The sequence below is a fragment of the Pocillopora damicornis genome, chromosome 8, assembly GCF_964200805.1.
Source record: "Pocillopora damicornis chromosome 8, jaPocDami1.2, whole genome shotgun sequence".
Taxonomy (NCBI): domain Eukaryota; kingdom Metazoa; phylum Cnidaria; class Anthozoa; order Scleractinia; family Pocilloporidae; genus Pocillopora; species Pocillopora damicornis.
This window is the reverse complement of record NC_142677.1, coordinates 11,038,414-11,054,281: the sequence shown is the minus strand read 5'-3', so window position 1 is coordinate 11,054,281 and position 15,868 is coordinate 11,038,414. Positions and strand designations below refer to the sequence as shown.

The window sequence follows — 15,868 nt, the reverse complement described above, 5'->3', positions numbered from 1 at the left end:
TCATTTTTTATCAGTTTATTACCCTTAACGGGTGAACTACATCCGATTTTGAGGGGACAAGACGGCTTTCTAATAACTGCTGGAAGGGAGAAAATATCTTTCTTAATTGTGTGTAATTCCGTGGCACATTCAGTTTCTTGGCGATCGCTGCCAAAAAACTGTAATGTCGTCTCTAAATCGGAGCAATTTTGTCCGTTTATAAATAAAAATAATTCCTACCAAAAAGTATTACAGTAATATCTTTGTGTAATTGTTTTATTCCGCCACGTTATTGAAAGAAGGACATTTTCTGACTTTTAAAAATTGCTCATTTAAATAAATATAACGCAAGAGGAGTAGCGGTACAAAAATAGTCAAGGTGCAATCGAATCGAAAAAAGCAGATCTAACGCAAGAAAAACAATAGTAGTGAATAGTGACTTTTTGCGTGACTTGCACAACTTCTTGAAAAAGACATGTAGCTCATCCAACTAGCCTTGCCACTGAACAAGGCGAGACTCCATGTCAGCTTTAATATCTGCAAAATAGCCAAAAACTGAAATAAGACCTGAGAAAGACTGTAATGAGAGGCCCTATATGTTATCACATCATTCAAATAACTGTTGCAAGTAAACATTTTGTTTTCCTTGGGTAAATATTTTTGAGGAATTAAAAACAAAAAGCTCCTTTTGATGTGGCTAAATATCATTTAGGCAAAGTTAAACTGGAGCAAAGCTGGTCAGTGGTCTCTGCCTTTGCAGTAAATGACCTCTGTAGCAGCCCTTAGGGGTTTTTGCTGGGTCTCCTTTGTGTTTGTGGCTAATGCTGCATTTGCATTGTTGCCTTGCTTGCTCATTGTATCGTATTAACTTCGCAATAATTGCTTGCTGATCATCTGAGTGGCAGGCAGTATTGTAAGTATTCTTTTAAGGTAAGTATTATCATCAATAAGTATCTCCACTGAACTTTCTCAGTGTGATGGTGTCAGTTAGTGGGCTGTTTGAGGGGTGGTTCCCACTTCCAGGGTTGCCATATAGACCTCCTCTCTGCTGCTTGCTTTTGGCCCCACACTAACCCTTAAGGTACCAGCTCCTAAGCTCATAATTAGCAATAAGTTTAATTGTTTTAATATTTTCCAAACTCATTTTCCAAAATTTTTTTATTTCAGCATAAAACACTCAATAAAGTCATATTATAGTATGGTAAACCTTCTTTAGCCAGTGAGAGAAAAAATCAGAACTTGTAACCAAAGAAAAAACAAAGTGTTATTACTACTGTTGTTCTACAAACCTGAGCCTTCCAAATCAATTATCTCAGTATGTGTACCAAAATCTCTTACAAAAGTGCCCTTGCTTAAAGCTTCTGAAAAGTACTAAACATTTGGAAAAATGCATTAATTACATAACATCGTGCTACCATACTACTTGAAGAAATGTTCCCTCACACCAATTTCATTGTCTTAAAGAGAATGTCTGCATGTCTTTATGCTACTTAAAGGACAGCACTTTCTAGAAAAAACTGAACTGGGTTACAGTCACTCATTAGCAACACTAGGTTACACTGCACCCATGGATGTGCCACCTAAAGTGCAGCCTATGTTAATTACCTTTAACTAAATAAGACACTGGGTTACACAGCACCCATGGGTGTGCCACCTAAAGTGCAGCCAAAGGAAGTTACCTTTACTAAAGAAAACACTGGGCTACACTGCACCCATGGATGTGCCACCTAAAGTGCAGCCTATGTTAATTACCTTTAACTAAATAAAACACTAGGTTACACTGCACCCATGGGTGTGCCACCTAAAGTGCAGCCTATGCTAGTTACCATTTACTAAAGAAAACACTGGGTTACACTGCACCTATTAGTGTGCCACCTTAAGTGCAGCCTACAGTAGTTACCTTTAACTAAATAAAACACTGGGTTACACTGTATCCATGGGTGTGCCACCTAAAATGCAGCCTATGTTAGTTACCTTTAACTAAAGAAAACACTGGGTTACACTGCACTTATGGGTGTACCACCTAAATGCAGCCAAAGTAAGTTTCCTTTAACTAAAGAAAACAATGGGTTACACTGCACCCATAGTTGTGCCACCTAAAGTGCAGCCTATGTTAGTTACCTTTAACTAAATAAGAAACTGGGTTACACTGCACCCATGGGTGTGCCACCTAAAGTGCAGCCTATGTTAATTACCTTTAACTAAATGAATCACTAGGTTACACTGCACCCATGGGTGTGCCACCTAAAGTGCAGCGTATGTTAGTGACTGTTTACTAAAGAAAACACTGGGTTACACTGCACCCATGGGTGTGCCGCCTTAAATGCAGCCTATGTTAGTTACCTTTACTAAATACAACACTGAGCTACACTGCACCCATGGGTGTGCCACCTAAAGTGCAGCCTATGTTAATTACCTTTAACTAAATAAAACACTAGGTTATACTGCACCCATGGGTGTGCCACCTAAAGTGCAGCCTATGTAAGTTACCAATTACTAAAGAAAACACTGGGTTACACTGCACCTATTGGTGTACCACCTAAAGTGCAGCCTATGTTAATTACCTTTTACTAAATAAATCACTAGGTTACACTGCACCTATGGGTGTGCCACCTAAAGTGCAGCCTATGTTAGTTACCGTTTACTAAAGAAAACACTGGGTTACACTGCACCTATGGGTGTGCCACCTAAAGTGCAGCCTACAGTAGTTACCTTTAACTAAATAAAACACTGGGTTACACTGCACCCATGGGTGTGCCACCTAAAATGCAGCCTATGTTAGTTACCATTTACTAAAGAAAACACTGGGTTACACTGCACCTATGGGTGTGCCACCTAAAGTGCAGCCTATGTTAATTACCTTTAACTAAATAAAACACTAGGTTACACTGCACCCACAGGTGTGCCACCTAAAGTGCAGCCTATGTTAGTTACCTTTAACTAAATAAGACACTGGGTTACACTGCACCCATGGGTGTGCCACCTAAAGTGCAGCCTATGTTAGTTACCCTTAACTAAATAAGACACTGGGTTACACTGCACCCATGGGTGTGCCACCTAAAGTGCAGTCTATGTTAGTTACCTTTCACTAAATGAGACACTGGGTTACATTGCACCCATGGGTGTGCCACCTAAAGTGCAGCCTATGTTAGTTACCTTTAACTAAATAAGACACTGGGTTACACTGCACCCATGGGTGTGCCACCTAAAGTGCAGCCTATGTTAGTTACCTTTAACTAAATTAAACACTGGGTTACACTGCACCCATGGGTGTACCACCTAAAGTGCAGCCTATGTTAGTTACCTTGAACTAAATTAAACACTGGGTTACACTGCACCTATGGATCTCTAACTATAGAAAATTCTGTGTTACTCTACACTTTAAGGTGTGGTAACTAACAGAATCAGACATGCTAAAATTAAACAATGGTTCACACTTCAATCCTGAGCTCACCTATATTCCTACATGCAGTAGCTTTCAGTTAATGGAGCTCCATTAATTTCAAGCTGCTGTGTGATGGAATTAGTCATAAGATGGGCAAATTACATAGGAGACTGTAGCAATTAAAGAAATACTCACAGAGGTATTTGATTCCTAAAGCACACTCCGACGGATCGTCTGGATGCTGTATGAACTCAATGAATACACATTACCAGTGAACTTGACTACACGATGTTAAATCAAGTTGCAAGTATAAAAATAATAGTTGCTTCTTACTAACATCAACATTACAACTCCATAGCGGATTAAATGTGTACCTCAAAAATTGAGGTTGTTAAGTATTCATATATTCGGGCTATTGTTCTTTCTCATTACTTATTCATTCCGATGAGTTTGCCGACATGCCGGCATGATTCCGAAGATCATGAAGAGCGCAACTTCTTTGATGCAGGTGAGATATTTTTCTTTTGTTAACAGATGAAATAAACTCTCCCAGGAATCTGCTTGATTCGGATCAAAACAAAACGATCGGCGCTCGAAATGATAAACTATTTTCGCTTTTGCTCTTCGCAGTGATTACAACAACTCGTCCAAGATCCATTTTTAAATCTTTTGCGACACTCTTTAATCCTAAAAACATATTAAGGCTAAAAATACACCGTGAATAGAAACTAAATCCATTCAAATGATTGCAGTTAATCGATCTCGAGTTCATTCATCTCAAGACAATGTAAACAAAAGGATACAAGATCACAAGTCTGTTCGCGCAAGGTAGCTTAATTACACTATTGTCCAAGTCTTTTGAAGTACCTTCCGCAGTTCCTTTGGTCTTTTTCCAAAATATCTCACCTTTTTCGAAACGAATAAAACCGACACGTTTTCGGCAGCCACCGAAAGCAATGCCCAAAGGAATAAACCGAGCCTTCGAGGTAAAAAATCCAGTGGTGTCACCCATTTCAGAAAGTCACATTTAATCCGCTATGGAGTTGTAATGACACGAGCCTGGTAAAATGTAACTCTGTTAAGGATCAAATTTTTTGCCGTGTTCACATCTTCATACGGCTTCTTGAATTTATCCAGTGGTAGGGCAAGTTCTACAATTTCTTTAAGGTGTTGAAGGATTTCCCGTTCTGTTGGACCTGAAACACAACAGCATGAGAGCAAATTAAATCAAAGTGCTCTGTGAGCAAACTCGTGAATTGACACATGATTTTTTAGATTATGTTTAATGTTATCTGGTTTAGGGAATTTTGTGGCTGATTGTCATATCTAGAGTACGAGCAGTAGTTCAGTGTTCGCTAATGTAGCAGAGAAACAAAGTAACGTTGGGATAAGAAGGCATTACAATTGAAATGATCATGCTATTACATTTGACAAGGTGGATGATGTCATGTGTTTTAAACGTCTATCATTTTTGTTTCTGGTTCTAAAGAAAAGTTTGGAAGTAAATGTGGGTGAAAAGTGAAATTTACTGTCTTTCGTTGTAAATATTAGAAAATCAAGGCAATACTGTCTTAATGAAAACATTAACGATTCCCTCTTTATCAAATGAGACAAACGGGAACGAGTTTTGAGTGATATAACTAAACCAAGCCTGCCACCGTCATTTTGGATCTCCGCCTGGGTAGATTTAGGTCACGTGCTAGGCAACGTATCATCAATAACAAGATAGAATTTCATTTCAGGCCTATTTATAAATTTTGTGGTGTGTAACTTTCGCATTTTAGTACGTTGTTTGTATGTTGAATCTTCAAATTGTCTTGAAACTTAAAAGAAAATTGTTCTTTAAAAATTCACTGAAAATCGGTAGCTAAAATTGTTTGTTTAGGTGTTATCTGATTTTCGTGTTAACTTGTTATTTCGTCAGTCGCCGGCATCTTTTGTTGCTTCTCACAGGAAAAACACACGCGACGAAACGTAATGATCAATTTTGTCCTCAATCTCACGCTATAACAGAAAAAGCTTTTGAACATCTGTAAACTCCGAGCGCTTCGCAGTAAGTGATATTTTCAATGAAGCTTCGGATTGTTTTCAAGTTCAAGGACTGTAAATTACAATTTTATGAAAAACGAAGGTTGTTCTGTTATTTCAGTGTGAATCCTTGCATGCCTGCCAGTCGCTGGCGCCGCTTGTTGAAACTAAAACGAAAAAAAAAACTCTTTTAAGATTATCATTGGCTTCTTTTTCACCCCACCACTATTCTTAGCAACAAAGGTCGCCATTTCGTCTGTTTATTGCTCGCCAAAAACTATAAAATGCACTCAAAAGCCTAAAATCTAAAAAAAGTTTACAGGAATCGACCAATCGATCGAGCGAGCGAGCGAGCGAGCGAGCGAGCGAATGCTATTCCCCACATCGTATCTATAACTCGCTCTTGCGCATGCGCGCAATTCACGAGTTAAAAAGAAAAAAAAAGATTTTACCTTAGACCTATGGAAAACATCTCTTGAAAACATTATTTTAGGAAATGTCTTACCAGACATTGAACTGACATGGATATTCTGTTTTGTAATAGCAGACTGTTGATCTGACTTCTTCTTTACTGAGATGCGATCGCCATGAAATGACTCTGGGCCATAGTTTTTCAAGGCAGCATTGGCCTCTGCTAGGGAATCTACCCTGTATGCAAGAAGACCAATGGATGCCAACAACTGTTCAGTGTTGCGCATCTCCATATGGAGAGCACAAAGTTGAATGTTGCAAAGCTCTTCATCCAAAAGAAAAACCAGATCATCTCGTATACCAGTTGATCTACAAGACAATTTCAAAGAATGATTGATTTTTTGAAGCAATGAATCATTTCATGTTTTTCTCTAAAAATGTTTTTCTTTTTCTTTTTCAATTACCAAACTATGAGTACTCCTTTCCTGACAGTATGAAAACAATTTTTGGCAACCTTCCAAGTTTGGCAAAAGATCCTGAATGAGGATTTTAGTTTACTAGCAACAATTTAAAAAAAAACCCCAAACTATACACTTAATTTCAGTTCATGCTTTAGTACAAGTCATTTCCCCATGGCTTAAAAAATTCATTTTGTTATGTAACAGTAAGAAAATCCCCTTTATGTGCTTGAATGTAATTTAATATGACAATGATCAAATGCCTACACACCTTCCCATGTTGCATTTGCTTGTGAGGCAATCCAGGCATGTCTCATCTGGAGCAACATCATGGCATTTGCAACCCTGACAAAAACAGGCACACTATCAAATAATATATAATATTATAATTTCAGATAGAACTACACATTTATCATGCTTCCAATTATCTTCTTCAGAGTTCATGCAGATTTTTGGATCCAAAATTCAAGACTTTTCCCAGACCTTTTTTCCAAAACATCAATTTATTTTTCCAGACTGAAGATGGTCAAATAGGTGATCAATAGAGATCTTGAAAAATGCAGAAACCAAGCTTCTTTCATGATGCACTGCAAATGTACAATAACCATGGTGCAATTGTGAAACTTCTCATTCTGTGATTGAATGTCTTAGCTACAGGCGAGATTGAATTGACCACAGGGGAAAAAAATGAACTTATTAAGCACTTTTTGTAGCTATAAAAAAACTCCAGACTTGAACTATTTTTCTAGACATTATCTTCAATTTCAAGACTCTTTCCAGGTCTGGAAAATCAAGACTTTTCCAAGAATTTATGACTCTGTGTGAGCCCTGTTCTTTTTACAGTACATGTGTTCATACTTTCAGCGATTTTTAAATGTTTTAAAAGCAGAATGACCTTTAGAGACGTACTTTACAACTTTTTTTGACTTAATTAAAGCTACTTGATGTTTCTATCACTCACTAATTATTTTCCCAAATATTGGCAAAGATCAAAGTCATCTGAAATCACTGTAAAAAAAGTTGATGAACTGATGCAGCACTTTTATGTACCTCAACTTTAACAGCACAAGTTGCAGTTGCCCCATACTAATTTCTATATCATTTGAGTACTTTATCCTGATAGCATTGCAGATGAAACAGAACTTGACACTGACACCTCTACCACCTAACATGAATGAAGCATTCGTCTTCTTCACCAAAAGAAGTACCAAGGTCTTGCAGTCCAGTACAACTAAGTTTGAAAACAGAAATGGGAAAGCAAAAGTTAACATGCTAAACTTTTCAGGAAATTAATCTCTAATGTATCTAAAAGAAAAGGGTAGTCAAATCAATTTCTGACGTAAAATAGTAATAAATTTCAGGTTTTATTTCTTGCCGCTGCAGTTAAACCTTGAACATGTTTTACAATATAAAAAAACTCTTAATTTACTATAGTTTGACTACTGCTTCAATCTAGTTCTAGTCAGACTACCAACTGGGTAGAAACACAATAAATTGCTATAAATAGTATCATGAACAAGAAGTTGACTTTTAAAGCAAATTCCAAGACTAACATTGATTCGTACCCAGAAATTCAACGGTGTAATGTCTACCATCAACTGTCATTCCTTTTTCCTTTAATATTTTCTTCAGGTGGTTGATGTCCTCAAAAAGAATCTTGAGGTTGTCTCTGTCAACAAACAAAAACCAAAAATCTATACAGTCATTGTTATATTTAGTGCATTAAAGCCAAATTAGGGATATTGATATCAATCCACTTAGATCTCAGAGTGGATGCATGACCTGGTGATATTGCAACTGAGTGGGGCTTACAAAAATCTGTCATTGTGTTATTTAAGTTAAATGCACATACAACCACAAGCATATTCTAGCCAGAAGGTAGTAAAGAGTTCAAGCAAGTTGCAATTCACAAACCTGTCTTCTTTACAGTTGGCAATTGTCAATGGGTAGACTGATTTTGCACTTTGCTGGCTATATACAGTACCATCACGGGGAACAATTCCAAACAACACCTGAGCTCTACCTGCAAAACAATTTTTTACACTAAATTAGTCAAGACAAAAACTGCACCCTTCACCAACCCATTTCACCTTACACATTATTATAATGACCACCTTCCATACAAAGAACTGCTTGCAAGGCCAAAAAAATTTAACAGTTATAGTTATTTTGATTTGGAAGTACAACACACACACACACACAAAAAATATGTGGATGATTATCATACGTGGGGAATGACCTTTTATAACAATAATAATAAAATAATTTACAGACAAAACTGCAGAGACAGCATGCATTATCACATAATTTTACCCCAAAATGGTCTCCCATCAAGCTTCATCATCAGTCGCAAAGCATGTGAAGACAGCTGGTGCAGCCTTTGTTCCCTTACAATTAACCCCACAACAGAACTCAAATTCACAGAGAAACCTTGTATAGGAGGAGCCACCTTCTTAACCCCCATATACTCCTTACAAGCTCCAAAAACCATCTTCTTAGCTGCCTTGATCTGGTTTAAGTTGAGGAGGAGAGGCGTGTGAGAGGATTCCTAAGAAAATAATAGAAAGCAAGGTGATAAAAAGCAAAGATTAAACTTTTTAATCTAGGTTGATTCTTTGTATCCTTTGTCTCCAAACAAAGGAAACAGAGAATCAACCTCTGTAGGTTAAAAAATCTTCCCTTGAACATAATTTTGACTTGTAACAATAACATTGCTACAGTCAGCAAGGGTCTTTGTGACCATTTTATGAGAAACTTTTATCACTTTGCCAGCCCTATGTTCTTCAAATTTGAAAAAATGAGTTAAAGTACTGCTTTTACTGTTAAAGCACCGCTTATTTTCCTCATACATATTTTTGAGTTCTTGATGAATAAAGCTCTACCAGTTCAAACAGCATCTATCAACAGAATTTCACGGGAAAAAACTTTCAAGATTATATTTTAAATTTACACTTGGTGTCATGGAATATTAATAGAAAGTAGGGCGATGACCTTCTATATTAATGGTCCAGGGTTTGTCACTAAGAGCCGGCTTCCAGCATATTTCACCAGCTGAAAAAGAGCTTACCACTGGCTCAAATTGCTCTGGAAAACAGACATAGGGTAATTTTGAAGACGCAGTTGAGTAAAACGCCCGCTTAAGTAATAAAAAAAGCCTGCTTATCTTTTCCTGTACAAGGCTTCGCTTACGAGAATAACTGAATAAAACAAAAGAAAGAGCTGCTATAAACATTGAGGCTCGCGATGGAATAGTTCTTTTATTGTTCTTTTATTCCCTTAGCCGGGGCGCCAAGTATGAATATTAATATACCGACGTAAGACCAACGTAACTAAACATCTTACCCCCGTCCTTCTGAGCCCTGTGATGTTTATCACGGATTGCCACGTTTTCGAAGAAACTCTCGCCATCGCCTGGAAAAGGACAAGCTTCCAATCAGGAACTCTCAGGCACGCCACGTACTTCGACATTGTGTCGTCGCCAACTAGCTCTTCCACACGCCTCTTTACTCCCCTTTTTACAGCCATCTCTTCGACAATTTCATTGACGATGGCCTTCGCTTCTGGGTCGCCAAATGCACACATGTTCGAAAGCACCATCGCCGCCAAACGTTCCCTGTTTCTTTCGCACACGTCATGCACGTCCTTGATAACGCGACTGCTTCGCTGCTTCATCAACAGCACCTTTTCTGGAGTATCCAAATCTTCCTTTTCGCTGATCTCCTTTAGATTTGGGGAAACATTCTTTTTCTCAGCTCTTTGCGAGTTTCCACTGTTTGGGGGTGTCATGGCCACAGATGATGTCTTGTTCGTTGGTGTCGTTAGCATTTCCAAGCATCGTGAAGCACGTGGTCGTTCTTTGTTTGCTTGGCCTTCATTTTATTCGTCGATAGACATTTTACTGAGATCTACTGAGTTCAGCAAATCTCTCAGCTGCGAAATGAACTCAGAGCTTTCTGAGGAGGAACGGCGAAGCAGAGTGGTTATCAACCCAAACGAGGAACAGACAATTTCCGTTGCATTAGAGGACTTCTTGTTCCACCACAGGCGGCCCAAGCTCACGTCTCGAGAAAAAGCCATGTCAAAAGACGATGGTTAACAGTGATGGTAAAGCAAGCTTAAAACAGCAGAAATCGCTAGAAACTTCGACGGATACACAGGGCATGAGTAAGTTTTTATTGATTTTACGTGTGAAATATTCAGATTTCGAAATATTTATCGTTATAAATCGACCATATTTCGTTCCCCATACTATGCCTTATAACGTGTTCAAATTTTCAACGGTTCCTCCCGTAACTTAACACCGAGTCACACAACGCGTGACGCGTTCATGAATTCATCGTTGGCTTTTTCTCGAGACATGAGCTTGGGCCGCCTATGGTTCCACAGGCGGCCCAAGCTCCAGCTGTGAGATGATCATCTTGCGCAATAACAGTCATGACGGAATTATAAGAGTTTGTATGGGCATATTTACGACCGCTCTAAGGAATAAAAAATACGTCAAATTCTCAAAAAAAAAAACCTCACCTTACTTCCACAGTGTGTCGCTTGTTATCTGACCGCTTACTTTGATGAAAAGAGCCCATTTAAGCGAGTTGTTTATTTCGAGGTTTTCAACGTACATAAACGTATATGAACGTTGAAAACCTCGAAATGGACAACTCGCTAAAATGCGTTCTTTTCATCAAAGTAAGCGGTCATATAACAAGCGATACGCTGTGAAAGTAAGGTGAGGTATTTTTTTTGAGAATTTGACGTATTATTTTATACCTTAGAGCGGTCGTAAATATTCCCATACAAACTCTTATAATTCCGCCATGACTGTTATTGCGCAAGATGATCATCTCACAACTGGAGCTTGGGCCGCCTGTGCTTGTTCGAGTAATGGTGGCCATCTAGCAGCCGAATGTGGGCATTGTCGATTCTTTGAAAATCGCTTGGAAAACTGGCGACAACAGGCGACTGCTTAAAGTATTGCGTCGGCGTTGATCCACAAACTTTCGAACTTAGAATGAACCAAGTCAATTGTGGACTTAATTCAGGGCTAATGACCGGAGTGAAGGGCGAGAAACCCTTCCTAGGTGCCATCTCTACTGCTCCTGAATCACGCGTTTGAAATACGAAACTGCAAAGAAAAGATAGGCGGGCAAAAACCATGACATTCGAATATCGACATAGTAACATTATCCAGCTGCTATCTCGAGAGCGTTGATAATTTAAGCTAGTCGGTCCATGACATATTTAATGAGATTAAATCAAATTAACTTCGGGATTATCACACCTGAAAAGGACGAGCCCAGCGGGCTTAATACTTACAGTGCAAAGCACTTGTGTCTGAAAGCACTGAAACAATTGTATCACTGGAATTTAAAAAATGGTCTGAATTTTGTTTTTTGCTAAAGGACTTGAAGGTATGGTTAACTAATCATGATACTATGCTCCTGGTTTAAAATGCATTGTAGATAGAATCATTATTTCAGGAAGAACAATGGTATTATAAGCGGAGCAATTTTAATCTTTGCACTAATCAGACCTATCACGTAAAAGGCTGTTGAATTTCCAGCTATTTTAGGAGATGGCTCACATTTCAGTTCATCCGCTTCAATGAGAAAATAAATGTTTCTATAAGGATGTTATTGAGTTCTGTCAATCAGTATGACATACAAAGCAAAATCAATATTATCAATTAGACGAATATGCAATTGTTTTGCAGTGGCCAGTCCTAACAAGCAAATTCATTAGATTTGTTTTCACCGAGGACTTACCCGGCAATTGTTTTTGTACTTTGACAGAACATCTAAAGGGGATGGAAAAACCAAAGTGCTTAAGTGATCTTCACGATAATTTCTTAGAGAACAAATCTTCACTAAATATAAAATTGCTCATAGATAAAAAAAAGTCTTGTCGCACAGTTGAGCTGGCACAAAGCATCTTTTTTTGATTGATCTAGTTTTGAGTGAAATCTTAGTATTGTATTCTTTTTTCTCGTTCCTAATTTAGCTTTCAACTTCCTGTTTACAAAGATCACCTTGGACATCGAACAAGGATGGGCCCATCCTTTCTTTTCCGAACCCGTAATTAACGTCCGCTTATCAGAAACCAAAGTCCAAAAAGCTGCTGTTGAATCCTACCTAAAAACGATATTGAATGAAACTGTTCAATGGTCCGTTCGTGCCTACGTTCCACTGTGTTATCTTCTTTTGTTACCTTGAGCTCTTTTTTAAATTCAAATAATAAACGCGCTGTTCAGTCTGGGCGGAGGTCAAGTTAGCCGCAGTGTATGGCATGCGATATATTGAAGTCTATAATCTAATCTTTTAGCATACAATTTCCTGTTTACCAATATCACCTTGGACGTCTAACAGGCATGGGCCCATCCTTCCTTCTCTTCCGAACCCGTAATTAACGTCCATTTATCAGAAACCAAAGTCCAACAAGTTGCTGTTGAATCCTGCCTGAACCAATATTGAATGAAACGGTTCAATGGTCCGTTCGTGCCTACGTTCCGCTGTGTAGTCTTCTTTTGTTCCTTTGAGCTATTTATAAAATTTAAATAATAAACGCGCAGTTCAGTCTGGGCGGAGGTCAAGTTAGCCAAAGGGTATGGCATGTGACATGTTGAAGTCTATAATCTTGGAAGACTCTCACGCCAGAGCCACCAGAATTTTAAATAGGAAAAAAATTTCTCAAAAATGCGCTTGAACTTAGCCTGGTTACATTACTACCTAGAAAAGTAAAAATCAAAGCCACTGAAGCCTTTTATCATATTTCCCTTTGTCTCTCAACTAACGTTCAATGTGTCTTCAATGTCCTCTTGCATTTGACAGATAGCACTAGGTGCTTATCGTTTTTGTTGGCTGGTTCGAGATACAAAACATAAGAAAATAGGTAGCTTACAAAACAAAGGTTTCACTAACGTATTGTTTAGGTTACAAAATAAAAGTGTTTTAGTGATCTACAACCGTACATGAAATCTCTTAGGTGTATTGTCCTTGTGTAATTTAAACCCGCTTAAAAGAAAAAAAAAAACCTCATTCTCGGCAATCATTTATTGCCATCTTTGATTTGATTGGCATCTTGACATCTAGTTCCTGATTGAAAGCTTATAAGCCACGAACACCTTACTTCGCTAAATCATTCGGTGGTCACTCGAGACACTTCAAAAGTAAGGCCCATTTTTTGCTATGTAATGATTTTTATTTTCGAGTAATATTCCTAACTTAATCGTCTTACAAAAGGCAGACACAGGTATTAGGCTACTCTTGATTATTATTTCCATCCTACATCCAACACAACCCTTCGCCGCATTTCTGGTGTAAAAACATCCCTTTTGTAATAATTTAGCGGGTTGCAGGTATTGATTTAGAAATTAATAAACTGGACAATCTTTTCAATAGGCTTATTTGTAAGAAGTATTTATTAATTTATAACACTGGACAATCTTTTTAATAGACTTATTTGTAAGAAGTATTGGGAAATAGAGAACAGTCATTATGGCAGGAGCCCAAGCAGGACTCGCAGTTCTAAACCAGGCAATAGAAACTGGAACGAAAGGTTAGTGCTCAGTATAGTGAATGATTGCAAATCAGATACTTCGGGGTGTCTTTTTATACGGAAACTTGACACAATGTTGGTAGTTGCTCGAGAAACGCAGTTGCCGTCCGGGATTTCATTTCCGTATAAATACCGAATATTCATAAAGATACTGAATTGACAGGTTCATTTCAGATACTGAGTAGAAATACTGCAAAGATTTCTGGTGGTTGCGGCGAGTCTAACTAGGTGTCATTCGAGGCAGGTGGAATTTTCAACAGAGCATTCTGTGCCATTATATGGAGGCTCATAATAAACATCTGTTTGATTTGCTCTCGCTTGGTTTTTCTTCGAGTTAAAGGGGTAACCTTGTGAGAAAGACTCTTGTTGTTCGAGTTAGTTATCAGGTCAAATCAGAGCTAACTCGCTGAGAAAGCTTTGGAACGAAGCTTCAAGTTCAAGATACAGGAAAGCTCGAAATAGCTAGCTTTGAAAACAGTGCTACTCCACAGAGCGATATATCTTGAATTGCTTTAAACGAATGATTGCGGTATTTTGAAAAGATAACGTCAATATTTTATTAACTTCTCAAGTTTCTTACCTACGCATTTATTTTAATATTCTTAGCCTTGGACAGTATCTCTGAGTATTATTATGAGAACGAGGCAATGATTGCTTGGTGGAACGACTGGAAGGCAAGAGACCAAAGAGCTCACATAGAGAAAACCTTTAATCATGGTCGCTTCTCCCGAGAAAAACGCACATTAGGTTTGTTATTCAGATCTTATCCTTATTTTATTCAGCTTCAATGAGGAACTGATCATTCCTCTATAACTGATATTTATGAAGTTATTTCTCACGTCACATATGCAACCATAGCCACTGATAAACTGCTGCAAGTACCATATTTTAAGTTTATGATTTAGTAGCTAGAGATGGTATCAGTTAAAGAAATATGCATTATGAAGAAACGACCGTAAGAATCAATCAGGCTTGTTCCTTTTAGTATTTCCCGACGTAAAGTGTTCCGTCCGATGTTGAAAAAACTCATAATGACAGGAAGGTAAAATTGACTTTGCATTTCACGCTTCTTAAGTTATCCTTCATATAAAAATGATTAGTTATAAGATCGTTAAGATTTGTTCAACGACTTCTTTGCTTCGCTTTTACTGATCAGTTAAAAAACATTTTTAACCAGGGATTGTGAATGGAAGATGGTATTGCTGTTTTACACAAGCAGGCTTGAGGGCGAAAGGACAGCCTCTTGATAATTAGAACAACCTGAGACACAGCTCAAAGAAGGCTTAGTTCGATCTTCGCATGAAGACGCTGAGAAGTCGACACCTTCATGTAATCAATATGTGTAAAACAAAATAAAAATGTGTCTGATTTGTTAAGTGAGTTTATCTCAATCAGGTATAAGTCTGACAGCCCTCATACAGAAAAACGATAATTAACAGTTACTCCTTACACCCTAAAATAAGTTTGCACATTCTCCATACAGTTCTCGATACAATTTCTAAGATGCTGACAAGGAGAATTCATTTAACAATCAAGAGCTTCTATATTTGGTGATCATCTTCTTTATTCTCATGACCTTAATGTGTAATTCAGAAGTGATACTGTTGGGAGAAATTACATGCTTGTCCCTCTTAAGGGCTAAAGGGTTAACCATTTCTGTGAATCACCTTAAACATTGACATTGTCGGCAGCATATGATTGTCATTGTTACTGGTCTTTGGATTTCCTTTTCAGTCTCTTTCTTTATATGGGGCAGTTTCTCTGTGTATCCTCAATTTTTTCATTAACGACTTCTTAAGACGGCACAATTAAAAAATGAAACAAAGCATTCAATTGAACGTCTGGCGTGAACGTTGCACCTTAGTGTTCAGCTGTGATATTTCTGGTGACCTTCGATTTAGTCAGCAAGGCAAACGACATTGAACACTCCGCTTTGAGCATTGAAAAAATTACGAAGTCTCTCATTCCGTCACGTTCCTTGTGCTCAAGATCAAGAACTTTAGTGAAGAGGCGCACTCTATCTTGCTTAAGTGACGATGCATTCCTTCTGTTCGGC

The 15,868-nt window shown here is 38.1% G+C and overlaps 1 protein-coding gene and 2 long non-coding RNA genes across 3 annotated transcripts; 1 reads left to right on the top strand and 2 right to left on the bottom strand.

The window, feature by feature from the left end:
- Positions 1-244: 244 nt before the first annotated feature.
- Positions 245-1,928, bottom strand: LOC149041354 (uncharacterized). Its single transcript, XR_016179464.1, has 2 exons — positions 1,269-1,928; positions 245-516 (listed from the first exon to the last, which is right to left on the bottom strand). It is a non-coding gene; the product is annotated as an uncharacterized LOC149041354 (long non-coding RNA).
- A 2,329-nt stretch (positions 1,929-4,257) lies between these two features.
- LOC149041353 (uncharacterized) lies at positions 4,258-10,290 on the bottom strand. Its single transcript, XM_089181220.1, has 8 exons — positions 9,604-10,290; positions 8,575-8,809; positions 8,176-8,284; positions 7,827-7,930; positions 7,378-7,492; positions 6,533-6,607; positions 5,898-6,172; positions 4,258-4,560 (listed from the first exon to the last, which is right to left on the bottom strand). The coding sequence occupies exons 1-8, from the start codon at positions 10,084-10,086 to the stop codon at positions 4,400-4,402; spliced, it is 1,557 nt and encodes a 518-aa protein (XP_089037346.1). The 5' UTR covers positions 10,087-10,290; the 3' UTR covers positions 4,258-4,399.
- A 3,081-nt stretch (positions 10,291-13,371) lies between these two features.
- On the top strand, positions 13,372-15,188 carry LOC149041352 (uncharacterized). Its single transcript, XR_016179454.1, has 4 exons — positions 13,372-13,423; positions 13,711-13,812; positions 14,419-14,559; positions 14,990-15,188. It is a non-coding gene; the product is annotated as an uncharacterized LOC149041352 (long non-coding RNA).
- The last annotated feature ends 680 nt before the right edge of the window (positions 15,189-15,868 follow it).

Coding starts and splice junctions, on each gene's coding strand:
- LOC149041353 (XM_089181220.1), bottom strand. CDS start 10,086: ATGCTAACGACACCAACGAACAAGACATCATCTGTGGCCATGACACCC. Junction 8,810..9,603: donor CAGGGCTCAGAAGGACGGGG/GTAAGATGTTTA, acceptor TTATTTTCTTAG/GAATCCTCTCACACGCCTCT. Junction 8,285..8,574: donor TGATGGGAGACCATTTTGGG/GTAAAATTATGT, acceptor ATTGTTTTGCAG/GTAGAGCTCAGGTGTTGTTT.